Here is a 27,088-nt window from a genome sequence, read left to right as displayed (position 1 = left end):
TTTGTTATTTTTTCTAGACGGGTTCTCTTTGGAGCCTGTCCTGGAACCAGCTCTAGTAGACCAGCTTTTTAAGTTACTGGGAAACCTGTGATCCTCGCGGCCAGGACAGCAAGCCATGGATCCCTCTAGCCCCTAAGAGATTTGTTTCCATTTTATTCTCTATTTTATTTATTATGAGTTCCCGCGGGCCAGGATAGCCGTGAACTTTGACAGAATCTTTCCTTAGGAGCTCCGCGAGATGGCTGTGGGTAAAGAGCTTACAGCCGAGCTTGGAGACATGAGTTCGATCCCGGCGATTTACATGGTGGAAGGCGAGACCCGACTACTGACTGCAGCTGTCCTCTGACCTCCACATGGGCTTCACGGCACGCAAACTGACTATGACTTTATAGCCATCTCCTCGGCTGCAGAGGTAGCCGCCTCTGGCCTCTCTAGGCTCCCCCTCTTTCGCTGGTGTGGGCGGGTTTTCGCCTACCTTCCAGCCGCAATGCGTTCTCTGGCCTGCAGGGGGCACGCGCGCTCACAGAGAGGCCGAGCGCGCGCGTGGATTCCGGGGGTAGGGGGTGAGACGAGGTGGGGGCGGCACCGGAAGTATGCGGTTGCCATGTAATATTCCGGCCGCGCGTGCGCGCTAGCGGGCTGAGGCGTCTCCCGGGCGGGCGCGTAGAGCTGGCGAAGTGCTTTGGCGGAGGCAGCGCGGAGGAAGGAGGTCGGTTCGGCGGCACCGGCGGAAACCTGAGTCCGGGCGGGACGACCGACGGAGGGAGGCGGCATGTCGGTGGCGGGGCTAAAGAAACAGTTCTACAAGGCGAGCCAGGTGAGGCGCGGCCGGGCGATCGGGGCTTGGGCCTGGCTCGGGGGACCGCGGGCGAGCCGAGCTGGCTCCCCCAGGGCTGGCGGGGAAGAGGAGACCCGTTTTCCGACTGTGCAGGGGCACGGGGTGTGCGCATCTAGGCGGCTCTGAAAAAGCTCTGGAGGGCCGGCTAGAGGGCTCCACCGCGAGGGGCTTGCCGCCAAGCCTCATGACGTGAGTTCGATTCCCGGGACCCCAGGGAGGAAGGAGGGAACCCCAGTTTCCAGGCTGTGTACGTCCGGACTCTCACTACATAACTTCATGCCATAGAAAATGTGTGTCTAGTTTTTTTTTTTTTAAATCTTGATACATTTACCAAGTTCACACAAGGCTTAGAAAATCTGTCCCATCTCTTTTCTTCGATATCTCTAAGATGGGTTGCAAAAACAAATGGAAAAACTTCCAAACACTCGCCAGGTGGTACACATCTTTAGTCTCAGCGCTCTGGAGGCAGAGGCAGGCAAGGAGATCTCAGAGTTTGAGGCCAGCCAGGGTTACATAAGGAAACCCTGTCTCAAAAATGAAATAAAAAAGAAAAATCTGTTGGTAGACATTGTACCGAATTATAAAGTACAGTGAAAAATAATTTTCCAGCTTCTGTTACAAAATGTCACAGGCTTTGTGTCCCCATTCCGAAACACATGTATTTCTTTGAAAGTTACATTGATATGGCTGTACCAGACTGTGGACTCCTGGGTACTTGGTCGTTCAGGTTCAGTGCTTCTTGGAGCCTGAATCTGAACTGAAATTCGGCATTCTGTCTGCTGTGTCGACATTCAGGAGTTAGCTCTCCAGGTGGGCATCTATCGCCTTACTGAACAATGGGAACCTCACCCCCTGGGAGGAGCTCTGCTCTTCTTGACAACAGATGTCTTCTGACAGCCTGTAACTAACAGCCCTCTGGAACTTTTTTGTTTGCTTTTTGAGACAAGGTTTTGCTTGGTAGTCCAGGCTGGCCCAGAATTTCCTCCTGCCTCTGCCTCTGGGGTGCTGGGATGACAGAATGCCACAGTTCAAACTTGCCTTCATGTATTGAAGGTCTTATATTGCCTTGAACTCCTGGGCACTATGAGCCTGCTTCCTCAGCCTCTGGGTGCGGGGGTTTGGTCATATGTCTCAGGCTGGAGTGGCCTCTTGTTCATTAATCCCCTGTCTCCGCATCCTGGTGCTGGGTTACAAACAGTTGTACCAAGCCTCACTAGTGAGGTTAGTTTTGTAAGATAAATTCTCTACAAGTGGATTGCCAAGTTCAGAGCTCAGTTTTCTGTTGTCTGTTTTGGGTTTCTTCTCTTCTGTCTTTCCTCCCGTCAGGTCGGTTGGTCGGTGTCCCTCTCACTCTCACTGTCTCTATCTGTGTGTGTGTATGCGTGTGTGCGCACACACACATGCTGGGGAGAGAACCCAGGACCTTGTCCACAGTAGCAAATGCTCTACCTTGAGCTATGGCCCCTGCTTGATGATGCATTTTATGTGGGACAGATCTCAGACTGGGGGTTACCCAGGTGGCTGAAGCAGGAGAATCAAAAGTTCATGGCCAAGTGAGTTCCAGAAACTTAAGGAGATCTATTTCCAAATGAAACACTCGGCTGCCGTACCTGTCACCCTAGAGGTCCCCAGGGTCAGGACTGGCGTGGCTGTTTAAGCCTGTCTTCACTGTGCATCCCCTCCTGCGCCACTCTCAGCTCAGGATGTTGGAGCAGCCACGCTCCCCTTCTAGGACTCCCAAGTAGTTCTCAAAATGCAGAGAACAGAACAGGGCCTGGCCTTGTTGCCTTAGTGTGGCCCCCCTGTATGATAGGTTGTGGCAGGATTTTAGCTCTAAGTTTAGCTGTAAGCCGGCCTACAGAGTAATAACTTGTCTGTATCTCAAAACAGCAGCAGATGGTCTGGGTGTGTAGCTCAGTTGGTAGGGTGCTTGCCTACCATGCAGGAAGCCCTGGTTTGTTAGAGTAGAAGGTCTACAAAGGGAGTTCCAGGGGTATGTAATGAAACTCCACTCAGAGGCCTGCAAGCCGTGGGTCCGTGCAGGGAGCCCTGTGAACATGCAGTTCATTGCCTGGTTTCTGCTCCAAGAAACCCCAGATGTGCTAATCCTGTGGCCGTGCAGTGCAGCCTGAGACTTCTGGGTGTGGTACTGGCGCGAGGAGATTCCACAGAGAGATGAGCAACAGTGTGAGGAATTGCTTGGCTGTGCCTGCAGGAAGGGCTCTCCCCATGGTCTGGAGAGGCCCAGCCAGAGGGAGCAGGCTGCTGGTGCTCGCTCTCACCCCAGGGGCCAAAAGGAATGGATAAAGACATCTGGGCTCTATCTGTGGGCCTTGGAGGAAGACTAGGGGGTGGGAGGTGAATTAAAGAAGGAAGTGCAGGAATGTTGAGTGTTGCAGTGCATGCCCTCAGATGGAGGTGAGTGGGTTTGCACCCGTGCAGGAAGTACAGTAGGCAAGCTCTGTGCCTGAGATCCTTGGAATGGGATGCCAGCCTGGGCCTGAGGCTGTCCTCCTGTTTGAATCCCTGTGGCTCCAGGTCCCTCAGCTGGAGAAGTCTCTGGAGGCCCCTCCCCTGCTGATTCCCAGCAGGCACTGAAAGAGGGACCCATTGGGGCGGCCACCAGACTGCCTCTTGGTGGGCCACCATCCAGCCTGCCTACAAACCTGGAAAGTCCAGCTCAGCTGAGGATCAGTTTACTGTTTTGACATTCCAGGGCCCTGTCCCAAAGAATGACTGCTGTGCCCAGGAGTCTGAGCTAGCTCTAAAGAGCTGCACACAGATGGCTCGCAGCCCAGCCTCCTGTAGGATAGGAGTTTCTCCAGTTCCTCAATATCCCACTGTTTCAGCTGGGTCTCTCTCCTGTGTTTCTTTTTTCTGCTAAGTAACACCTCCAGGGTCTGAGTCCCCAGAATATCGTTTCTTATTAGAGAAGCTACAGGCTAGGTGTGGCAGGGCCTGCCTGCAATCCCTGTGGGTTCCAAGCCAGCCTGGGCTACATAGTGAGAGCCAGCAGGACAAGAGACTGAGCTCAGCGTGTAGAGCACTCACCTAGCTTGTAAGGAAGCTCTGGGCTCCATCCCCAACTCCACCCTCCCCCCCCCCCCCCCAGTGTAGGCGCCCACTCCTGTCATCTAGAGGCAGGATGATCAGTTCAACTACATAGTATGTTTGAGGCCAGCTTGGGTTACATGAGACCCTGTCACAGAAAAGATAAAAGAATCCTCAGCCCACACTGGCAAGAATCAGAAATGACTGGTTATAGAAAGAGTTTCGGGATGTCGAGGCAAGGTATGGATGGAGCTGGAAGGCAGGATAGGTAGCATAGGCTACTTCTGGCAGGTAAGACTGCGGCTCTGGTCCCATTGATACAAAAGTCACAGGTCCCCAGCTCATCTCCCAGCTGAGCCTGCAGGTAAATGTGAATGTGTAAAATGAGCTTGAGGTGTTGAGGGAAGTTGGGAGTTTCACTTCCTACAGGTGAGGCAGTGGAGGGATGGTGGCTCCCTCTGTCTCCTCACCCTGGTGTGAGTGTGGAGGACTGAGGGTTCTGAGGAAGTCTGGGTGCAGATGGAAGTGGCCTGTGGGTGGCTCAGAAGTTTGTTTGGGTGTCTTCACTGTTAGCTGAGCTGACTGGTTTCCTGGTCACTTTGTGATGGCCTGGAGATGAAGTGTAACTAATATGGTGCTTGTGCCACCTGGAATGTGGACTTCACCCCCCCCCCCCCCCCGCTCGCTTTTTGCCTGAAGAAAGGGAAAGTTTGTAAAGAAGGATTGGTTGGTCTGATTTAGGAAGAAAATTGGCAACTGTGTGGCTGTGGGGTACCAGGCAAGTGCTTGGTGAGCTTCCGCCCCCACCCATAAGACCTGAAGGCTAGGAGGGGCTGCAGACTTGGGACTCTGTGGGTTTGGAGTTGTAATCTCTCTCTCTCTCTCTCTCTCTCTCTCTCTCTCTCTCTCTCTCTCCCCCCCCCCTCCTCATTGGAGGCGGAATACAAGGCCTCTTGTGGATGGGCATTTGGTGACACCCCGGCCCTCACTTTGAGGCCACGTTTAATCTATGAGCTGAAAGTCCACCTGAGTCAGAGCCCTGGGCTCCCAATGCAGCGCCCCAGCTATCGTTCACCTGGGTGTGGTAGCCACCCCCACCATGCTTAAATAGCCTGGACAGCTCCAGCCCAGAGCATCACAGCAGCCACTGTGTCCCATCCCCATCATCCCGTTAGTGTGCCACTTCCCCTCCCTGTTCTTCAGCCTGGGCCCTTCTAGAGAGGCCCCTGCTCTGTGTATGTGCATATGTGTCTATTCCCCCTACCAGGCACAGCCTTTGTTGGTCGGGGTCCTGGGACACAGCTGCACCCTCTCTGCTCCTCCACATCCCACTTCCCTGGTAGGATTTGAGAGGCCAAAGCAGGCAGCTGTGTGGGGAGGGGAACCAGGCCCAGGTTTGGCTCTCTGCTTGGCACCCCCAGCTCCAGCCCAGGGCTTTTTTTCTTCTTCTTGTGGGGGAGGGCAGGGGTCAACCTGAGGTACCATCTACTGTTAGAACCTAGGACTCACCTAAGACTAGCGTGGCTGGCCAGGGTCCCCATGTCCAGCAGCACTGGAACTGCCAGTCTTTGTCACAGCCAGCTTTTCTTTTTCTTTTCTTTTTTTTTTTTTTTGGTTTTTTGAGACAGGGTTTCTCTGTGGCTTTGGAGCCTGTCCTGGAACTAGCTCTTGTAGACCAGGCTGGTCTCGAACTCACAGAGATCCGCCTGCCTCTGCCTCCCAAGTGCTGGGATTAAAGGCGTGCACCACCACCGCCCGGCACAGCCAGCTTTTCTTTAATTTTTTATTTTTTATTTTTTTAGATTTATTTATTTATTATGTATGCAACATTCTGCCTCCATGTATGCCCGCACGCCAGAGGAGGGCACCAGATCTCAGTACAGATGGTTGTGAGCCACCATGTGGTTGCTGGGAATTGAACTCAGGACCTCTGGAAGTGCAGCCAGTGCTCCTAACCTCTGAGCCATCTCTCCAGCCCTCTTTTTTTTTTTTTAAATATTTATTTATTTATTATGTATACAATATTCTTTTTGCGTGAAGGCCAGAAGAGGGCACCAGATCTCATTACAGATGGTTGTGAGCCACCATGTGGTTGCTGGGAATTGAACTCAGGACCTTTGGAAGAGCAGGCAATGCTCTTAACCGCTGAGCCATCTCTCCAGCCCCCAGCCAGCTTTTCATATGGGAGCTGAGATCACTGTGGCAGGCACTGTACCAGCTGAGCCATCTTATTCCCTGTTTACTTACTTTATTCCTCTGAGCTTTTGTTTGTGAGATGGGGTCTCAGTCTATCACCTAGGCTAACAGCACACTCACACCCTGTGCTGGGGTCATGGCTGGGTCTCTGCTGTCTGGTCCTCTCTTGAGCTCTCCCTGGAAAGCTAGAGAGAGAACTGCAGCTTCTGGCAGCTGCCCTGCTCAGCCTCTCCCTGCCAGGGTCACCCCTGCTGCCTGGGTGGGTGCCCTCTGCTCCCTCTTCCTGCCCTCTGCAGGTCCGCAGGATGCCTCTTCTTCCTTTTCCGTTCAGCTCCTAGAAAACCTGCTGATTTGAGCCCCTGGGGGTCATGGGACAACTTCCCAAGCACTGAAGGAACACAGCTGTGGCTTCCTCCACAGCCCTGACTCAGCACCTGCCAGCTGACCTCTCTGGAGGACTTCCATAGACGGGTTCCTTCCTTTCTGGTTGATCCCCAGTGTTTGCCCCCTGGGATATATGGGGGGTGGCTGACTCCTGAGAACCAGCATGTTTACTCAGCATTTCAGGGTGAAACAGGTGACAGGTGCCCTACTGCGTTGGCCTGAGTCACTAAGTCTGTGAGTGGAGACTGTACCCACGTTGAGCTGGGTCCCTGGCCTGCATGGGGACTGTGCCCAGAACTGTGTAACTATGTAACAGCTCAAGGGCCAAAAAGGACTTCTGGGGTCCAGTCTGTGTTGTCCCCTAGCATTCTCTGCCCGCACCCCGCCAGCTGTACTGTGCTTGCCCCACCTCTGTGCACTGTGCCTCGGGCACCTCGCCCTGCCTGCTCTACCCTCCGCCCATCCTGTCACAGGCATGGCTGGCTGCTGGCATCTCAGTGCTTAGTGGGGCAGCCCTAGCACTCTGGTGCCACTCTCATGTCATCAGATACGCTCTGCTGTTGCGTGGCATGCTCCTACAGGCAGGCCACGCCAAGCCCGTGTCCTGCTGTGTGCTGCCAGCTCACAGGCTGATTGATCACAGGCAACACCAAGGTGGCCTCCTGCTCAAAGCTAAGAATGGGGCTTCCTCTTTGTGGCCTCCCACAGTGTCCCTGGCCTGACTTGTTGGGCACTTGAGGGAACTGGGTCATTTGAAACTTGGCCAGGAGCAGGTCTGACTGGTCTTACAGAGGAATTAGCCTGGCTCTAGCCTTCTGGCCTTAGGATGCACCTCTAGCACTCGGGAGAGGCTGCACTAGGCCAAGCTTTGGAACCGTGGGGTGGCAGGAGCTGATGGAGCAGGCTGAGGACAACCAGGCCTGGAGGGGCCAGGTCACCCGGCTGGGAAACACCAGTCTCCGTACACCTCAGTTCAGGCCTCAGTCCCCTGCCGAGGACACCGACTGCCTGGGTCTACGTGGCCTGCCTTGCACCTCATGCACCTGCTGTGACACACTACCTGACACTCACAGCCACCTTGTCCCCTAGGTTCCCCTCCATCTCAGTGCTGTTTGTGAGCCATTCCTTGGCACCAACCATTCCCTCGCCCATGACCTTCATCCCAGCACCGAGTGTAACTCCAGCCACCTTTCCCCAGCTTGCCTGCTAGCACTCATGCAGTCCTCTGTAGGAGCCGGGCCTCACTCCACAGCCCGACTCCTTCCTTCACAGACATTCTTACTTTCACCCAGCCTGTCCCAGCTTCCCAAGTCCAGCTGAAAACTCCGTTTTAAACCCACCTTTAGTAGGCTCTTCCAGACTGTGACATATTGGCAGAATCCTCATCTAGAATCTCCCAGTGAGGGGCTTGGGTAGTGGCTGGGGAGGAGCCCCACCTACCCCCTGTCTGGGCAGGGGCTCTGGCTCCACGGCAGGAGGGGAGTCTTGATGTTTTTGCTTGACGCAAGTAGATAGCTATAGTTTCAGATACACAGGGAGAGAGTAGCGGAGCAAATTCTCTGCTCCACAGTGAATGCCCAGGTCTGTGGCAGGTTTGGGAGCTCTGCAAAGCTCGGTCATGCCCACCCAGAAGTTTCTCTTGGCCCTAGGTAGCTGTAAAAGAATCATCATGGGAAGGAATATTGTTGTCACCACATACCTCCTCTGGGAGTCAGTCACCTTCCCTTGTCAGCCTCATCCTAACTCCCCGGTGTCCAGCCCCATCCTGCACCCACGATCTCAGGGAAATTGGGGTCTAGCAGGTTTAGGTTTGTGTCAGAAGACAACTGGTAGCCACTGGAGGACTTGGGGGCAGCAAGGTTGCAGAGGCCAGGAGGGCGGGTTGGTAGACAGTGGCTTCTCTTAGCGACTGTTCAGACATTGCCATGGCCAACAACGTCAGTAGCCAAGCGCAGTCCAGCCCCGCTGACTCTCAGCAGGACAGTATGTGATGTCATTGTTGTCAGGGCTCAGCCCAGCAGTGAGTAGAGAGGCTCTCTGAGGTCCTTTCTACCCTCACCAGCGGGGCTTGCGATGCACCCCAGACCTGCGGGACACGGGTCATCTCCCTTCCTCAGTGTAAGACACTGATGTTTCTAATGAGATCTAGAATGAGTTCTGTTGGCTGGGTACAGCAAGATGGCATGGGGCGCTGTCAACGGAACATAACAGATCATGATCCAATGTCTGCTAAGCAGTGGTTGGAAAACTGGTTTGTGTGACCTGTCCATGAGCCACCATTGTCCTGGCTGTCCTTTGTCCTAGCGGAGGTGGAAGACATGTGAGTCTCACTAATTTTTGTTTTTTGTTTGTTTGGTTTTGTTTTTTTGTTTGTTTGGTTTTTTTCATTATTTTTTTCATTTTTTCTTTTTTTTTTAAATATTTATTTATTTATTACATATACAATATTCTGTCTGTGTGTATGCCTGCAGGCCAGAAGAGGGCACCAGACCCCATTACAGATGGTTGTGAGCTACCATGTGGTTGCTGGGAATTGAACTCAGGACCTTTGGAAGAGCAGGCAACGCTCTTAACCTCTGAGCCATCTCTCCAGCCCCTTTTTTCATTTTTTCAACAGTATTTCTCTGTAGCTTTGGAACCAGGCTGGTCTTGAACTCATAGATACAGAGATCCACCTGCCTCTGCCTCCTGAGTCCTGGGATTAAAGGTGCAGCAAGTCTCACTGTTTTTACAGTGGGGCAGCATGTGGTTGTCATGTGGCTGACCCCTTGCACGGGTGCCCTGACTTTCAATGGGAGCCCTGCCTGCTTACTGTGACTGTATCTGTGTCTGTCTGTGATCCTGGCCTGGGAAATCACCAAGTCATTCCATTGGTGTGACCTTATCCAAGCCTAGAGCCACGGGTACCGTGTGTTTAAGCCCTTGTGGAGGGTGATATTTTAGCCACCCTGCCATGTCGTCCATGCCTGGGAGCTGTAGACAGCTCAGGAGGCTCCCAGGCACACAGTTGGCCCTGTGCTCTGAGAATTAGGACTGCCAGCCAGAACATGGGGTCCTAGTGCTCAGGAGGCAGAGGCAGGAGGATCACCATAAATTGAAGACAGAGACCCATTGGACTCCTGTGCTTGGTCATGCCCATCACTTTGAGCTCCTGGCACCCAGCCTCTGCATTCCCAGCACAGCTGCCTGGTGTAGTTCCCCTGCATCCCCAGGATTGGCACACACACAGAACCGGGGTCTGAGCTGGCACCTGTGCCTGTGTTCCTAGTGGGACCAGAGACTGCCATGCTATCGCTGTCTTGTCCCAGCTCCCAAAGCCTTCCACCAAAGGACACTGCAGCCTCCACACTGTGGGCTCCAGTCGGTGTATGTGCTTTTTAGGTGGCTTCCTTAGCACAGTGCTCCGCATTATCGGGACCCTAGGGTGAGGAAGTGGGTAAGCCTTGCAGACCAGAGAAACTTAGTTTGCCGTGCTGGTGTTGTACCATGGATTAGGGTGAAGGACTCTAGTGTCCTCCCAAACCAAGGGCCCTGTGCTGATGGCTAGGGAAATGTGTTGAGTGGGGTCTGAGAGCCATGGTCACCCTGCTTTAGTCACTGAACTACATGCCTGAGAGAGGCTTGTCCTGGCTCAGTCGGGAGATCCAGTCCCTGCCCATTGGCCTTTTGTGTCCCCAACAAGGGCACACTCATTGCTCTGAAGACCAGGCTCAGTACCTAGACCTTTAGGATGGTCAGTTCCTTGTGAGAGAAGACAGCCAGTGTCCTGAATCTTTGTCCCCATTACTAACCGAAGGCAATGGGGGTCCCTTCAGGGTCCCTGCTCATCCTATGCTCTGCAGAACTGACCTTCAGCTCTGCATACTTTACCCCTGCCCACTTGAAAAGAAGCCATTGGTCACAGGCACCACTGCATGGTCCTTCGGGGAGCTGGTGGTGTTCAGGTTTGTCCAGAAAACCCAGCTTGCCAGGTTAGTCCAGAGGGTGTCCCGTACCCCATAACCCTCAACAGCACTTGCCTGCAGCGATGGAGGCTGACTGTGTCCACGGGTACGGGCTGTAGAAGGGTGAGCACTTCTGAGCCTGGTGCCCTGTACAGAATGGGACTGACTGGGCTCCTCCCCTTGGTGTCCCTCTTCTCTGCCTGCCTCCATACTGCCCACTCCTTGCCCTCAGCCGGACATAGTGCTGCCCATGGCCTGCTGAAGGGGTGTGCTTCTCCCTCCTGAACCTCACAGAGAAAAATAATAGTTGTTGGCCAGATGGTGGTGGCACACCCCTTTAATCCTAGCCCTTGGAGGCAAGAGGCAGAGGCAGGTAGATCTCTGTGAAATTGAGTCCAACCTGGTCTACAGAGCAAGTTACAGGATAGCCAGGGCTACACAGAGAAACATCTCAAAAAACCTTTAAAAAAGTTATAAGCAGTAGCACCTGGACAGGGCAGACCTAGGGGTAGCATGCGAGCATCCCTAATGTGTGCAGAGCTGTCTGACTGATAGGGCCAATGATGGGCGGCTCCGGTAGGAAGGCTGAGTGACTCACGGAACACATGGCCTACTAGAATTCAGATGTGGGAAGAAGAGGGCACCAAGCACAGATGCCACCCAAGCATCACCATGCTGTGTACTTGTCCCCACGCACAGCTGGTCCCTCCCTGCAGCTAGATTGAGGGCAGGAAGGCTTGGTACTGCTGTCATCCTGGGCTGAGTCTGGGCAGTGTGACACAGTAGGGGAGGCGGTCGGGAGACTTGGGGTGTGGGCATTTTCTCCATAAACTCAAAATGAAGAGTCCAGTGAATGCCGGGAGTAGGCGCGAGGGCCATCAGCTGTGGTTCAGAGGCTGCTCAAGTGTCCTTAGGGTGGCCATGTCCTTACCTGAGGTGGGGACATAACTACCCAGACAGAGCAGGGAAAGTAGGGTCTTTAGAAGGGTGTGGTCACCAGGCTGGCTGCACAGGGGTTAAGGGTCAGTGAGCCACGCAGGGATGAGTTGGCCGCTGTGGGGACGTGGGGTTCCCAGCTTCCCTCACCCCATCCCTGTTGTCATGCAGCCATCAATGATGCAATTGATAGGGCACAGTCCCCTCCCTACCCTGAGGAGCTTGGGTAGGTGTCACTGGTACCCAGGGCTGGGTGCAGCTGAGGCGGGGGCGCTTACCCCTCTTCATTGTTTTGTCTAGTGTGGCTAAGGGCTGGGTGCCTGTAGAGCGTCACTGTGCCCATGCTTGAGTTCTCTTTGGCTTGCTGTTGGCGGTCAGACACAGCCTTGGCCAGGCCAGGTAGTTGCTCTGCCGCTGAGCTGTGTCCCAAGTTCTGCCTTGTTTGTTTGTTTTTTTTTTTTTCCAAGATAGGATTTCTGTGTGCCCCTGGCTGTCCTGTAGACCAGGCTGGCCTCAAACTCAGAGATCCGCCTGCCTCTGCATTTCAAGTACTGAGATTAAAGTATGAGCCACCATCACCCAACTTGCTTTGCTTTTTTGAAAGCAAGCTAGCCTCAAACTCACTGTGCAGGGGAAGATGACCTTGAACTCCTGGTCCTCCTAGCTCCCACCTGAGTGCTGAGGTGACAGGTGTGCCCATCATGCCTCTGCTTAGAGAAAGGTCTCTCTGCTGCCTCCCCCCCCCCACCCCCCCGTGGGGCAGTGGCTGCTCAGGTGCTGCTCCACCCACGTTACAGCTGAGGGAGCTGAAGCAGGAGGACTGGGTCTGGGATTTCGTCTTTGTTTAGGGTACTGAAGATGGAACCCCAGGGCCTCTTTGATACCAGGAGAGTGCTGTCCTTACTGGCTCAGGACTTTCATCCCAGCTCTGAGGGACAGGCTCCCAAGCAGAGTCTTCTCCCTATCGTGTGTCACCAGACCTTGTGGGCACACCTATGGTGACTTAGCCCTGCCACACTGAGGGTTTATTATCTCAGTAAATATTATCTCAACAAATATGCAGTGCCCATGGTCTGCTGGTCTGGCATCTAACTCAGCATCTGCAGCCAGGTCAGCAGACCCCCAGCAGTGGGGGTGCCAGTCCCCGCCTCACTCGCCCAGATTGCCGCAGGTCACTGTGGACTGCAGAGCCTAGGCTCTCAACCTGCCCATGTGTCTGTCCCTTGTTACCCAGGTCTGCTGTGATTGGTGCAAATTGTAGTAGGAGGCTGAGCAAGGCTTGAGCCATCCCTCTTGTTCTTCAAAGAAACCTGTCATTTCTTCCTTTGTGTCCTGTGACACAGCCATACCTCACCCCCCACCATCCAGGTCCCTAGGGTGCAGAGCAAGAGTCTCCTGGTTTTCTCAGACTTTCTAGAACCTTCTGCCATGGTGCGGGAGGTTGCTGTGGGAACTGGACAACGGCCCTGACTCCTGCTACTTCCAAGGCCATCAAGTGTGCAGCAAGAGAGGGCTGAACACATGCAGGGTGGATTCTAGCAGACAAGACAGCCAGGGACTTCAAGAGCTGCAGAAACCCTGGCATGGCCCGCAGAAGGCTGCTCAGACAGAAAACAATAGGGGAGGCCGGGCGGTGGTGGCGCGCACCTTTAATCCCAGCACTTGGGAGGCAGAGGCAGGCGGATTTCTGTGAGTTCGAGGCCAGCCTGGTCTACAAGAGCTAGTTCCAGGACAGGCTCCAAAACCACAGAGAAACCCTGTCTCGAAAAACCAAAAAAAAAAAAAAAAAAAAAGAAAAGAAAAAAAATAGTAAAAAAGAAAATAATAGGGGAGGGGGCAGAGCCCCTCCAGCTGAGGGAGGCCAGTGATAAGCAGCCTGGAGCCTGAGGCTGTGACTCCCCGGAGCTGGAGGGGTGGGTGGGGTAGGGGTTCGGGGTCCTTAGATCTGTCTCCCCCATTTTTCCTACATGAGGGAACTAAGACTTCTATTGGGACTCATACCTGAGAGCTAGCCTATGCTCCCAGGGCTATGCAGTGGCCTCGGGCACCGCCTTCCAGGTGGCAGGTGGGCCTTGTTGTTCAGCCCTGCATCCATGAACCCCTCCCTCATCCCCAGCATGTGTGGAGCCAGGCTGACCGTCCCTCGGATCAGCAGCAGCAGCTCACCCTTGGGCCTCAGGTGACTGCTGCCTCATTTGTTTGTGGTTTGGCTTTTCTTTCTTTTTCTGAGTTTTCGTCTGAAGTTGATTTTCCCAGCATGTAAGGCACAGCCCTCCTGCCTCACTCGACAGATGAAAAGCTAAATCGACCAGGCCATGAGCCACCTGGGTAGTGGGTCCCAGGGCAGTTACCATCAGGCATCACTTCCTCTCAGCCTCTGCCAATGCCAAGTGCACACAGGGCCAGCCAGTACCATTCATGCTGTGGGACAGAGGGCTAGGAGCCCCGCCCAGCTCAGGAGAGTAAGGGGTGCAGGATGCCTGAGACCACCCCTGCTTTCTACCTTTTGACCATTTACTGCCTGGGGTGAGCCTGCCCACCCACCACCTCCTCCTCTGGCCTAAGGCTCCGTGGTGTCAGCCACCTCTGCTGATCTTGGGTCCTCGCCCTCCACTCTACCGTGTGTGCTGAGCTCTTTCCCATGAATGTACTCTGGAAAGACTTGGGAGACAAATGGGAAGTGACAGACAGTGGACCAGGCTGTGGGGCCTTGTGCAAATTCCTACTGTTCCAGCCAACACTGAGACCCCAGACTGTCTTAGGAAGGCAGTGGGGACTGTCTAGGGCCCAGAGCAGGGCCTCAGGTGTCTTTTGGCCATGTCAGGAAAGAGGCCCTTGGCAAAGTCAGGCCTGACCTGACCCCAGCTGCCAGACTCCCACAGGTGGCTTGTCCCAGAGTCTGCAGCATCATGGGAGGCCTGGAGCATTCTGCTGCATTCTGATGCAGTCCTTGTCCTGGTGATCTCCACCTGAGAGCCCACAGTCTATGGCTCCCAAAGTTCAGTTCCCACACGAGCCTTAGCACACCACAAAGGGCTGCCTCCTCCCTGTATGCCCCTGGGAGCCTGCTCAGGTCATTGGGATACCTGCTTAGGGTTCCCACCAGGAGATCTGAGTGATTGCAGGCACCACTTCCACTCATGCTAACCGAGGCAGTCTGTGGAATCACCACACCCTGGCGGCACAAGGTGTGGGACTTCCTGGTAAGCCAGAGGAAGTTCCTTCATGCCTGCTGTCACAAAAGGAGGCAGTGGCTTGCACAACCAGCAAATTCCAAATATTTATGAGAGCCTGTGATGTGTGATAAGGGCCTATGATGCCTTCCTGGACACAGCGGTGGCTCCTGTTGACACCCTGCTCTTTCCACATCCTGGTATTGCTGTTTTGAGCAATGGAGACCTGTGTCTGACCCTGGGGTGTGCTATTACCTCCAGGGACCAGGAGCCTCCATGGGGCAGTCACCTTGCTGCATGTCCCCTCCCATTTTATTTTTTAAAATATTTTTCTTTTGTAATTTTTTATTTTATGTAGACTGATGTTTTGCCTTCATGTATGTCTGTGTGCGGTGTCAGATCTTGGAGTTACAGACAATTATGAGCTTCCATGTATGTGCTGGAAATTAAATCCAGGTCCTTTGGAAGAGCAGTCAGTGCTCTTAACCACTGAGTCATCTCTCCAGCCTGTCCCTTCCCATGTTAGCGTGTAGGCAGGGGACTCAAGCAGCTTATAGATGAACCTTACCTAAAGGTCTGGGTTCTGGCCTTCACTCTGTGTCTCTGGGGAACTGGAGGCACCTGACTGGGGAGGACACTTGAGTTGGGTCTCTGTCAACAATACTTACCCCCTTTCTAGAGAGTTCAGTGGGCCTGCTCCCCACCTAGAGCCAGGCATAGGCATGGGGTGTGTGGGGCTCCATGGCTCCACTCAGCAGGAAGGTATGGGGTGGAAACTGAGAAAGAGGGGTGGCTGTGACTTCCCAGGCTCAGGCTACTCCTGCCCTGAGGTCTCCATCTGGGGACACAGAGTCTGCGTATAGCAGGGCAGAAGTCTAGGTTGCAAGCTATTCCTCTCTCTATGAACTGGTGACCACTAGGGGCCTGGCATGGTACCCACACACCTCCCTGCCCTCATAGCCTCTCTACCCTATGTCCTGTCCATGCCACCACCCCCACCCCCCCGCTCCTGTGCTCTTGGGGGCTCCCAGTGTCCTGCGGACGGTCACAGTATCCTGTGAATGCCGTGCCTGCCGTGATGCTGCCACTGCTAAACTGAAGTGGGTGAGCCTCTGCCTACACCGTCGGGTCCTTCAGTGTCCTCGTACCCTACAGGGCGGCCCTCACCTATATCAGCCTGCCCCATACTCTCGCTTGTGGGCCAGGTCCCTCCAGGAACAGGTGGTGAGCTGCTGTGCATGAGGCTTGGGTCCATCAGACAGCATGGCTATCCATAGACATTTCTCATGCACTGTGGTATTGGACAATGGGCCCCAGTTTCACTGTGACGAAATGCAGCGTGGAGCCACCCTTTGCCTACCCCACCCCCTTTAGTGCCACTATCTTTGTTGCTCAGACTGAATCTCCCATGGCCACTAATCACCTTTCCTTACTATGATAAAGGAACATGACCATCCAAGGGTGGTGGCCAGGCAGGGCAGGGTGTCAGCTCCCATGTTTCTTGCAGAATCCTCACTCTGCCTAGCTTCTCTGTCCCCTCCCTCATGGCTCCTCTGCACTGGGCAGCCACAGCATTCCCCCTGCCATACTTAGTCTGGCCATGCTGGAGCAGAGCTGGGGGTCTCATGCTCAGGGCAAGTCTCTACCCATTGGCGGCACCTCAGTCTCTGTGATCCCGTTGGGAAACCCATCTCTCTGTTTTGCGTACTCCCACCCCAGGTGCCTGGTTTACTGGTGACATTGTCAACAGAGACTGTGCCAGGCAGACCCAGCAGGTGTGGCCGACCCACCAGCTCCTGTCCTCTAAAAGGGGACAAATCTGTGGAAACAGGCTGGCCAGAGGATTGGGCAGTCTTGGGGCATGTTGCCTTGAGCTAAGGTCCCTGGTGGTGTTGGGCTTAGCTGACCACTACCCAGTTTGCCCCCCATGGTGCCTGCAGCAAGGCAGCTCTTAGCAGGAATGTGGCCTCTCACAGAGCTGGCACACTCTGCTGAGAACCTAGGTGTTTGCATTGCCACTATGCAACCCCTGCTGTGATGTGGGCAGCTGCGATGGTCCTGCACCCCGTCTTCTGGCTCTGTGGAGTGCAGGCGTCTGTTCTCCCGCTTTCCCTCCATGCCCAGCAGCTGTGGAGGGCACTGTTGGTCCTTCTACAAAGGAGCCCAGAGTGTGAGGGTGCAGCTTGCTTGTGACGTGTATGGTGGCAGGTATGGGGGCCCCGGTGGAGCTCTTGGGCCTTGGGGAGACTGGATTCCCAAGTCACAGGTATGCTCCAGGCTCCCCTCTCCTGCCTCATTGCTCTACCTGAGACTCCGGGTCCCCAGGCCCAGGTGCTGTCCCCCGGAAGTTGTGGCCCTGCCTCACTTCTCTGCTTTTACCAGAAGAGCCAGGCCTTGTGGTGGGCAACATCCTGCCTCTGCTCAGCCTGGAGAAGCGAAACCGGCCTGTAAAAGCCAATGGGGCTCCCTGGGAATACCCAAAGGAGGTAGCCTGTAGGGCCTGCTCAGGGAGAACTATAGCTACAGGGGCTGTGGGGGCCCCTACTCTCTTCCTGTCTCTCACTACCCCAAGCCCTGTCCTCTCTGAGAGAGGCTCTGGGGAACACCAGAAGCAGCCCTGTTTGATGGGGGCAGACCAGAGAGCCTGAAGGCCTTCTTCAGAGCACGGTGGGTGGCTACTCACAGGCACAGGGCTGGGAAGTCACTTCCTGTTGTCTTTGGTCACTTCCTCCCAGGGCATTCTACACAGTCCTCCTTACTGCCCCTGCCTGTGGTATGAGGCACCACATGGCCCTTGCAAAACCCTTGCCCATATCAGGGCCAGAGTCGGGGGCACCAAGGCCGTGGCCCATGAAAGCCTCACTGGCATCCTTCTCTCGGGAGGCCAGTCTGCTGTTCTACATATGGGGTGTGCATACCCCATGTGGGGTGACCAGGCAATTGCTGCCCTGCTTGTCCCAGAAGTTGGGTATGATGAGTGAGGATGGCTGTGGTGGATAGGCTGGGGGAGGGGAGCATGAGGTCTCGTGCCCCAGAGGGGCGATAGACACTGTTCCACATTCAGATAACATAGGCACTTGGGGTTCTTTGCCATATACCTGGGTCTCCAGCACCCTACCCCAGGCTCTCAAGTTCTGGTTTCCTTGAGGGGCCATCCTTATTGTGGGTATCAATGTTACAGTGGCAAGCACCAAGGATTCAGGAACACAGGAGTCTCCTGAAGCCTGCAGTACCCATATACGTAGGACACGGTACAAGCTCACATGGGGCCTGCTTTGCCTCTCCCAAAGTGACCGGGTCAACCCAATAACTGTGAAAAGTGAACAATCCTCACAAGGTGCTAGGTTGAATCACAGCACACCCCAGCACTGGCTCGGCACCCAGACTCCCCGTCAGCCTGTCTGTCCCAGAGGCTGCATCCTTGGCAGGCACAGCTGGTCCCCTCCTGTGCCCTCACATGCCTCCTTCCTTCTACCCAACAGCTGGTCAGCGAGAAGGTTGGCGGGGCTGAGGGCACCAAGCTGGACGATGACTTCAAAGAGATGGAAAAGGTAGGGGTCCCAGGCACAGTACACACTTCTGGAGGACAAAGGGGCCTGCACCATTCTGCCTCGGTGTCCGATGTTCCAACACTGGCTCTCTTCGCAGAAGGTGGATGTTACCAGCAAGGCCGTGGCAGAGGTGCTGGTCAGAACCATCGAGTACCTGCAGCCCAACCCAGGTAGGTCACCCGGAAGTGGTGACCATGGCCCTCCTGACCTCTTCTCCTTACCACCACATACAAGGATCCCTTCTGCTGACTTGCTGGGCTGGTGTGCAGTGGGGCCAGATCTTCCCAGGGGCACAGGTTGGAGATGGGAGGAGGTGGAGTCTAGGGCCGTGGAGCAGACCGCAGTACCACAACACTTCTTGAGGAGGCCTTAGGGAAGGGACATGTGGGATTGGTCCCTTCTTTGTTGAGTTGCCAAACCCCTGGGAGGGCATGAGAAGATACTCCTGTCACTTGGCCCACTGGCCAGCGCAGGATATGTGGTCCTGGTCCAGGGGAGAGGAGCCTGTGGGTGTCCCACCTGGGCCGTCTTCCCTTGCAGCCTCACGGGCTAAGCTGACGATGCTGAACACTGTATCAAAGATCCGGGGCCAAGTGAAGAACCCTGGCTACCCACAGTCAGAGGGGCTGCTGGGCGAATGCATGGTCCGCCACGGCAAGGAACTGGGCGGAGAGTCCAATTTTGGTGAGGGGCAGCTGAGGGGTCGGGTGGGGAGGGAGGGCAGCCATGTCCAATATTCTGCCCTGCCTTGGCATGTGGGGAACTCCTTCCATGACCTCCTCTCCTCCCTGCAGGTGATGCCCTGCTGGATGCAGGCGAGTCCATGAAGCGCCTGGCTGAGGTGAAGGACTCACTGGACATCGAAGTCAAACAGAATTTCATCGACCCGCTGCAGAATCTGTGTGACAAGGACCTGAAGGAGATCCAGGTGCCGCCCCATGCCTGGTTCCATGGGTAGGCGGGGAGGGTGCCCCTTGCAGCTGTGCTGCTCCATAACGTGTCTGCACCCACAGCACCACCTGAAGAAACTGGAGGGCCGCCGCCTGGACTTTGACTACAAGAAGAAACGACAGGGCAAGATCCCTGATGAGGAGCTGCGGCAGGCCCTGGAGAAGTTTGAGGAGTCCAAGGAGGTGGCAGAGACCAGCATGCACAACCTCCTGGAGACTGATGTGCGTGTTGGGCGGGACAAGGACCCAGGACACCATTCCACAAGGATGAGGGGGCTGCCCTCCCTGGCTAGGGTGCTGGTCCTCCAGGGCGGGTGCATGGCCATGTCATCTGGCCCCTTCCTGTCCACAGATTGAGCAGGTGAGTCAGCTCTCAGCCCTGGTGGATGCCCAGCTGGACTACCATCGGCAGGCAGTGCAGATCCTGGAGGAGCTGGCAGACAAGCTGAAGCGTCGGTGAGTGGTGGCTTCCCTCCCGCCCCCAGCAGTTCTTGTGACTACTGTGCGCCCTCTGCTGGCGAGCATGGGCTGTGCACCCAACCTGCTAGGCCAGGCACAGGCTTCAGGTTGTATCAGTGAAGGGTCCTTAGAGCTGTGTGTGTTAATAGCAGTAGGTCCCAGAAGGGAGATGGCAGTGGTAGCGGGAGCCAGAGAATGAGAGGACGAGGGAGTTAGCTGGGTCAGCTGCCCAAGTTCACATTCTTGACCTGCTTTTGTCAGGTGGCAGCTCCCTGGGTGGCCAGGGATGTCCCTGTGCATCCTCACTAAACAGGGTGGCTTTGAGGGCAGAGGCGGTTGAGTCTCCGTGGATACTCATGCTTGGGACGGGCTTAGGTTAGAGCCAGCCCTCGCCCTGAGGCGGCAGCAGAAACAACAGGGTGGAAGAAGAGGGGGTGTGGGAACTCTGGGCTTTCCATTCCTACAGGGTACAGGAAGCCTCCTCACGCCCCAGGCGGGAGTTCAAGCCCCGGCCGCGGGAGCCCTTTGACCTTGGAGAGCCAGAGCAGCCCAATGGGGGATTCCCCTCCGCCCCAGCACCCAAGATCACAGGTAACAAAGCCCCATGGCAGGTTCCCCGGGCTGGAGATGGCTGTCCAGCCACTCACACATACCCTCCTCCACAAACAGCTTCCTCGTCATTCAGATCAGCAGACAAGCCCGCCAGGACCCCCAGCAGGAGTATGCGTGAGTGTCCTGGGGTAGAAGTGGCTGCTGTCTTTGGGGGTGAGAGAGGGAGAGAGGGGACTGCATTCCCCCCACCACTACCACAGCTGCTGCAGGTTGCTTATTTGGGGTCACCAAAGTATCAAAGCAGGGCCAACCTCCACCTGCCTTGGCCTATCTGCTGTCCTATCCTGACACCCCTACCCTGATCCCAGCACCCCTGGACCAGCCAAGCTGCAAGGCACTATATGACTTTGAGCCTGAGAATGACGGTGAGCTGGGCTTCCGCGAGGGCGACCTCATCACACTCACCAACCAGATCGATGAGAACTGGTACGAGGGGATGCTGCACGGCCAGTCAGGCTTCTTCCCACTCAGCTATGTGCAGGTGCTGGTGCCACTGCCTCAGTGACCACGCCTGCACCGACTCCTTGCACATTGTGGCAGCAGCCTAAGGCCAAGGTGCTCTAGAAACACTAACGTCCTCCAGGGGACCCTCCTCACTCTCCCAGCCCTGGGCCCCCATCCTAAGACTTGGGAAGGCCCACCCTGAGGTCCTATTGCCTTCCTGATGGTGGCAGCTCCCACCTGTTTCAAACCCTCCCAGCCCGTTGCTGGCGATGGGCCCTGGCCCCTTCTCCAGGCTCCCCAGAAGCAGGCGGGCCCTTGGAGTCCCCATCCTGTAAGCTGAGGCTGGCCAGTACCCCAACTTGACACACAGAAATGCTTAGCACCAGCTATACATGCAGAAGTGCACACCTCCCACGGGACCACAGAACCAGCCTCAGCCCTGCCGAAGGCCAAGCACAAAGGCCCTGAAGAGAGGACATTCCCAGGTCCCTGGCACTTTCCTTTGAGACAGCTCTATTGGTACCTGTCCATGTGACCCTGTACCTGTAGGCTACCACAGGCAGCTGGCAGGTCCCTTCTCCGACCAGCAGACCTGCCGCAGCCCCAGCTCTGCATCATATCCTGCCAGGTGCCAGCAAGTGAGGCCTCCAGCCTGGGCTCAGTCACATTCCTCTCTACAGTGTTCCCACAACCTATGGCTCAATCCTGGCATGTGGGGCCACACTCCACATCTCCAGTGGGCAACAATGTCCCGCTCTAGCCTGGGCTGAAGTGAACTCTACTCCTGATTTTTTAAAAAGTATTAAATGTCTCTTTCTACAGCCATTGCCCCATCTTAATTCAGCATGACCCTGTTCCCTTGCAAGGGCCCACACAGCCCTACCACCCCACCCCAGCCCAAGGACCCCAGAGAGCCTAACTCCCCCCCCCCCCCCCCAGCCACAGGCTCATGCTGTGGGTACTTAGACTTTATTATCCAGCCCAAGGGTCCGCCTGCTGTCCTACCCCAGCCACAGGTCTGTGTGTGGGTACTTTATTGCCCAGTCTGGTCCAGAACAGCAGGGCCTGCATGGCCTCAGCTCCCCTGCTTGAGCATGCTGCAGACCTGCTCCAGCACATGGCACATGCCCTGATCCTTTGGGGTCCTGCTGGCCAAGGACATCTGCAACAGCAGGACTGGGGTCAGACTCTGCCCTGGACAGGTATCCCCTACCCCCTACGGCTACAAGCCAAGTAAGGCCCTGCCAGGGTGAATGGGTACAGCACCCGGTAGGCCTGGGCTACCAAGACTTTGGTTCTGTAAGAAATTTCTTTGGTTAGGATTTGGAAGCAGGGTCTTGACTCTGTAGCCCAGGCCAACCTAGAAGACACCCCCCTCCCCTACACACACACACATGTACATGCCTTTGGGTGCTGGTTGACAGTGTGTGCCCCACTGAGCCTCACAATCTGAGTGACGTACAGTGCAGAGCACCCTCCTGGGTGAACTCCACACAAAAGGGGGGGACCTCAGGCCACATGCAGGAGTCAGTAGTTGGCAAGAGGGTTCACCTGGCCACCCAGGTCCTGTGACCTCCCTTCCCCTAGACTATGGGGAAGTCTTGTTGAGACTCTGGGAAGTGGTTTGTGCTCCCCACAGGACCCAGGCTGCAGGGTTGCACAGTCTCACCTTGAGCTTGTCCAGGTAGGTATGCTCTGGGCTCCAGGCCTCCTGGAACCTCACGAGGTCAGGGGCGCCCTTGTAGAACTCCGCCAGCAGCACCTACAGGGCAAGGGCAGCACATCTGGCCTGTCTGTGCTTGGCTCTGCAGCTCCCTCAGTTGCCAGGAGGGGCTAGGTTCCATGTCACCACAGTGCAGGCTCCTCCCAAGAAGTCACACCCATGATCCCTCAGGGATGACAAAGTCGTTAAAAAATAGATATACGCAGGTGTGCTGCAGGCACACCTGTCATCTCAGCACTGAGAAAGCTGAAAGAATAATCGTAAGCTTGGGCTACATAGGAAGGCCATATCTCAAGTAAAACAAGTGGACCACAGCCACAGAAAGATGGCTCACCATCTCTTGAAGGACATCACTGGTCAGGAAGCTGTCCTGGATATACGCCATCTCTACGTCCATAGGGATGCCATAATCACTGGGCCTTTGCTGCTAGGAGGAGTGGGACCAGTCAGAGAGGCCTTGCCTGTGCCAGGGGCGACTAGGGTCTGAAGTTAAGGGATGTAGGAAGCCAGGGCATTACCCAGAAGGGCTTAAGAGTAGCCACTGAAATACTACTGAAGCACAGCTGCTCAATACAGCCCCGAACTGGATTCCCGGCCTAAGACACAGCACATTCTCCAGCCCCCAAACATCTGCCCAGATTTGACCCTGCTGTACCCACTCACATCCACACCCCTCAATTTGTTGTCTTCCAGCTTACCCACCTCGGGGGGAGGCATGACCCAGAAAGGGCAGATCTTGGACTCAGGGCCTGGGTTGCCAGAATAGTAGGGGGCTGTGGGGACAAAGACAGGTTGAGGCTGGGGACCCAGTGGTCCTGGCAGGGTGAATCCCCCAACCTGGTGCCCAGCTGGGGCCTCACAGCACAGCAGGGCCAGGCAAGGCTGGAAGCCATTGCTGGAGCCTTGCAGTCTTAGCTGGTACTCCATCTGTGCGTCGATGTCCTGCAGGGAGGGCACTGCGGGGCTGTGTGGGTGACTGTGGTACCAACCCACCAGGGACAGGCCTCGAAGGAACAGCACCTGGTGGATCTGGAGGCAGAGAAGCTAGGGTTGGGGGTGGGGACCACCCCGAGTCTCACACAAAAGCACTTAAGTGGTTCCCCCGCCCAACTATGGCAGGAAGTATGATTAACAAATACATCTGGGGCAGGAGAGACAGCTCAGTGAGTCAGAGTGCTGGCTGCATTTGCAGGGGACCACAGTTCAATTCCCAGCACAGGCTGCTCACAACCCCTGTAACTCTGGTTCCAAGAATCAGATGCCCTCTTCTGGCCTCACTACATACACACACCTTTTTTACTTTTGGTTTTTCGAGATATGGTCTCTCTCTAGCTTTGGAGCCTGTCCTGAAACTAGCTCTTGTAGACCAGGTTGGCCTCGAACTCACAGAGATCCTCCTGCCTCTGCCTCCCGGGTGCTGGGATTAAAGGCGTGTGCCACCACCATCCGGCTTTTGTTTTTTTCTAATTTAAATAGTGCTTCTAGCTGGCTGGGTGGTGGTGGTTGCACACCTTTAATCCCAGCACTCGGGAGGCAGAAGCAAGCTAATCTCTGAGTTTGAGGCCAGCCTATTCTACAGAGCAAATTGCAGGACAGCCAGGGCTACATAGAGAAACCTTGTCTCAAAAACAAGAAAAAAAAATTCCATTTAAACATAGCAACAGACTTATCCTCCCAGTACTCAAAAGGTACAGCAGGAGGATGCTTCAGTCTAGACCAGCCTGGGCTACACAGCAAAAGCCCTTGTCATGTAAAGCACCAAGCCAGCATTTCCACCCCAGACGTGGGCACCCACACTCCCATATTTGCAGAGCATGGTCACTGTCCTTGGCCACCAGACAACTAGCCCCCTCCCAACAAGCCCTCACCTCCTCTTCAACAGTGGCTGCTGTATCAGTGTCCCCCAGCCGACTCCTGCAGGGGAAGGCTCTCAGCACGGTCAGCACTGTGGGGTACAGAACAAGAAGCTGTCAGTCCTGCCCCAGGGGTGCCCTCATCCGCCCCGTCTGAGTACGCACTCTGATTGTTGATGTCCCAGCGACCACCAAGGTAGCCCACGACCTCACTCCGAGTCAGGTGACAGTGGAAGTCCTGGGGACGAAGGGAGAGAACAGACTGCACTTCCTGTGTCAGTGTAAGAGCCAGCTCAGCTCTTTTGGAGCACCTACCACTATGCTAGGGACGTCACTCCCTGATGAGCGTGCAGTGCCTGCACCTAGCGTTTGAAAGGCACTGGTGTCTGTTCCCAGCACCAAAGGGAAAAGGAGCTCCGATCACTTTCTAATAGCAAGCACTGAAGGAGTACCTGTTGTATATCATATCCCCGACTCCTCCGTGCCCCCACCCAGGCTGGTGAGGTCCTTCTCCGCTGACATGGAGGATGACCAGGCAAAGTGACTTTGGTCACTTACCAAGAGGAACAGCACGTTACTGGAAACGGCCACGTTGAATGGCTGGAACTTGTTGATGGCAGCAAAGGATGTGACTTCTACCAGAGTGTGGGGGTTCCTGGAGTGGCAGGAAGGGTGCCAGGGCTTTAAGAACTCAGGCTCTTCCCAACCCTACCGCTTCCTGAGATCCTTGCCTCTGTGACCAAACCAACCAAAGGCACCAGGGAAGCCAGGACCAAGGCAGCGGGGGCAACTGACCTGGCAGAGTCACGACTGCCCAGCATGCAGTAACGCACTGGCACCTGGACCTTGTCCACACGCTTGCCCAGGGTTGTGGCCTCTGGGGAGAGGGATGAGAGAGAAGTCAGTGTGAACACCCCCCCCCCTTCTGTTCTCTTTGCAAAGAAGCAAGGATACCCAAGAAATAAGAGGAAGTGGGGCCAGCAAGATGGCTCAGTGGGTCTTACAACCAGGCCTGATGACCTAGGTTTGATCACCAGAACCCACATGGTAGAAGGGACCCAAGTCCTGAAAGGTGTCCTCTAACACATACCCTTGACCCCAGCTCTCAGGAAGCAGACATCTCTGTGAGTTCCAGGCCAGCCAAGCAGAGAGTGAAACCAGGCCTAAGAAACATCAAAGCCAGCTTCCAGCATCACAGTTCCCTCCTCTCTGGCCCCTCACCTGGCTCAGAGACCTTCCCAGGCAGTCTGCGGCCTTTGTCCTCTGCTGAGACCCCCGCCAGCACATCTTCTTCGTCCTCCTCCAGTAGCAGCTCCTCCTCCTCCCCTTCACTGGTGGGACTCTGGTGGAGTGGAGGTAGAGCGGCAGTAAGATATGGGAGCGCCTCATCATACCCCCAAGTACTCTCTGGAGCCCAGGCCTGAGCGCGAGATGTCATTGCCTTGAGTGACCACCAGAGGGTGATGGTGAGCAGATGTGCACAAGGCGCAGCTCCCTCTGCCCGTAGCACTTCATGGCTCCCACCCCCTTTAGGGTCAAAGTTGAAGTCCTTCCTCCAGCCGAGGAGGCCCTGCTGGCCCTGTCTGCCCTTCCCTGCCTCCCTCCTTCCTTGCGCTTTCTGCTTCAGCCTCTCAAGCCACCTTTCTGCAACACGCAAGGCCGTGTCCTACCCCAGGGCCTTTGCACACCTCCTCCCGCAGCGCACCACAGGTAAAGGCTTGTAGTCACCTCATCAGCAGCAGCTACTGGCATATGCAGCTGGTGTCGGCGGAGCCAGGCAGCCTTGTACTTGTCAAGTTTCTGGCCCTTGTACTTGACCGACGCCCAGCCACAGCCGGACTTCTTGGCCGGGTTGACGAGCTTCTTACAGTGTGTTGCCCAGGCGCTGGGTGAGTTGAAGACTTGTCCAGTTTCCTGCCACAGGATCCTGCCATCTGGCTGCAGGTCCCCAATGAACTTCCTGCCCTGCAGGGACAGAGAGGGCTGGGACACGTCCACTCCCAGAGATTCCTGACTCTATGCTCCCTGAGGCTTGGCATCCATGTTCTTCTAGGGCTGACAAGAGGCATTTTCCTAGAAACACCATCTGTCACACCAGTACCGCATCCCGGCACACAACACCCAGCTTTGAAGTTAAACAGCAGCCAGACCTGACATAGCAAGGCACGACTGTCAGCCCAGATACTGGGGAGGCTGAAAGACCACAAGTACAAAGCCTTCCAGGAACACTTTATAATACACTTCTACTCAGAAGTAGAACCCCTACCTAGAATCCCCTAATGATGGACTAGGGGCGTCGTCAAGGGTGGGGCTCCCACCTAGAATCCCTGAGTGAGGGGCGGGGGGCGTGGCTCAGGTTCCATTTTTGGCACCACAAAAAAAGTTTTTTTTTAGCGTGATCGTTTTAAACAGTACTCATTCATAGAGGACCTGGGAAGGAAGACCTCAATTTACTGATGGGGAATCTGCTATCACACAATTGGTTATTCATACACCCGGACAGCTGTGGTTACGGTTACGGCATTGTGAGAATCAGGCTCTGGGCTTCAGTTTCCCTTTACGCATGAGCAGTGGAGGACATGAATGGTCTTTGGGGGTCGCTCACCAGGTAGTAGATAGATAGCACCCCTTCGCCGGGCTCCAGCAGCTCGTCTTTGAGCAGCACCCGCAGCGTGACCGCGCGCCTCGTAAGCGCGCCCCCCAGGGTCAGCCCAGGCCCAACCGTGCTGCCTCCAATGCCACTGAGGCTGCCGCTGCGCGCTCCGCTGCCCGCCCCGCGCTCGGGGTCCTCGGCCTCCGCGTCGTCCTCATCCTCTTCCGGCGCTTCATCGGCCACGGCCGCAGGGGACAGAGGCTCGGGAGCTGCAACGAGACAGCGACGGGCTGCAGAGATCGCACCCCTCAGCCCTGTCCCCGCCCGCACAGAGCGTCCTACCTGCCATGGCTGCCCTGTCTCGCCACAACCTCCTCCGGG

General features: G+C 55.5%; 2 protein-coding genes across 2 annotated transcripts; one reads left to right on the top strand and one right to left on the bottom strand.

Annotated features, from left to right (window-relative positions):
* Positions 1 to 603: 603 nt before the first annotated feature.
* Sh3gl1 (SH3 domain containing GRB2 like 1, endophilin A2) lies at positions 604 to 21,359 on the top strand. Its single transcript, XM_041669717.1, has 10 exons — positions 604 to 817; positions 18,005 to 18,073; positions 18,171 to 18,243; positions 18,614 to 18,757; positions 18,868 to 19,001; positions 19,087 to 19,245; positions 19,376 to 19,479; positions 19,949 to 20,073; positions 20,152 to 20,208; positions 20,403 to 21,359. Exons 1-10 carry the CDS (start codon positions 773 to 775, stop codon positions 20,597 to 20,599), a joined length of 1,107 nt encoding a protein of 368 aa, XP_041525651.1. The 5' UTR covers positions 604 to 772; the 3' UTR covers positions 20,600 to 21,359.
* Positions 21,360 to 21,498: 139 nt separating this feature from the next.
* Positions 21,499 to 27,088, bottom strand: Mpnd (MPN domain containing). The gene is made up of 13 exons (XM_041669421.1): positions 27,050 to 27,088; positions 26,720 to 26,976; positions 25,843 to 26,079; positions 25,336 to 25,456; positions 24,910 to 24,991; positions 24,673 to 24,769; positions 24,280 to 24,352; positions 24,130 to 24,206; positions 23,122 to 23,290; positions 22,964 to 23,034; positions 22,596 to 22,685; positions 22,208 to 22,300; positions 21,499 to 21,700 (listed from the first exon to the last, which is right to left on the bottom strand). The coding sequence occupies exons 1-13, from the start codon at positions 27,054 to 27,056 to the stop codon at positions 21,614 to 21,616; spliced, it is 1,461 nt and encodes a 486-aa protein (XP_041525355.1). The 5' UTR covers positions 27,057 to 27,088; the 3' UTR covers positions 21,499 to 21,613.

This window comes from Microtus oregoni, unplaced genomic scaffold, assembly GCF_018167655.1.
Source record: "Microtus oregoni isolate MIOR12 unplaced genomic scaffold, Mior012 000019F_ref0000042, whole genome shotgun sequence".
Taxonomy (NCBI): Eukaryota; Metazoa; Chordata; class Mammalia; order Rodentia; family Cricetidae; genus Microtus; species Microtus oregoni.
This window is presented reverse-complemented; position numbering and strand designations above follow the sequence as displayed.

Excerpts from the sequence above, each read along its gene's own strand:
- Sh3gl1 (XM_041669717.1), top strand. The coding sequence starts at position 773 with ATGTCGGTGGCGGGGCTAAAGAAACAGTTCTACAAGGCGAGCCAG. Across the intron at positions 19,002-19,086 it reads AGGACCTGAAGGAGATCCAG|CACCACCTGAAGAAACTGGA; the intron begins GTGCCGCCCCAT and ends CTGCACCCACAG. Across the intron at positions 20,209-20,402 it reads GACCCCCAGCAGGAGTATGC|CACCCCTGGACCAGCCAAGC; the intron begins GTGAGTGTCCTG and ends CCCTGATCCCAG.
- Mpnd (XM_041669421.1), bottom strand. Across the intron at positions 22,686-22,963 it reads GGGTCATGCCTCCCCCCGAG|CAAAGGCCCAGTGATTATGG; the intron begins GTGGGTAAGCTG and ends TCCTCCTAGCAG. Across the intron at positions 21,701-22,207 it reads CCTACCTGGACAAGCTCAAG|ATGTCCTTGGCCAGCAGGAC; the intron begins GTGAGACTGTGC and ends CTGCTGTTGCAG.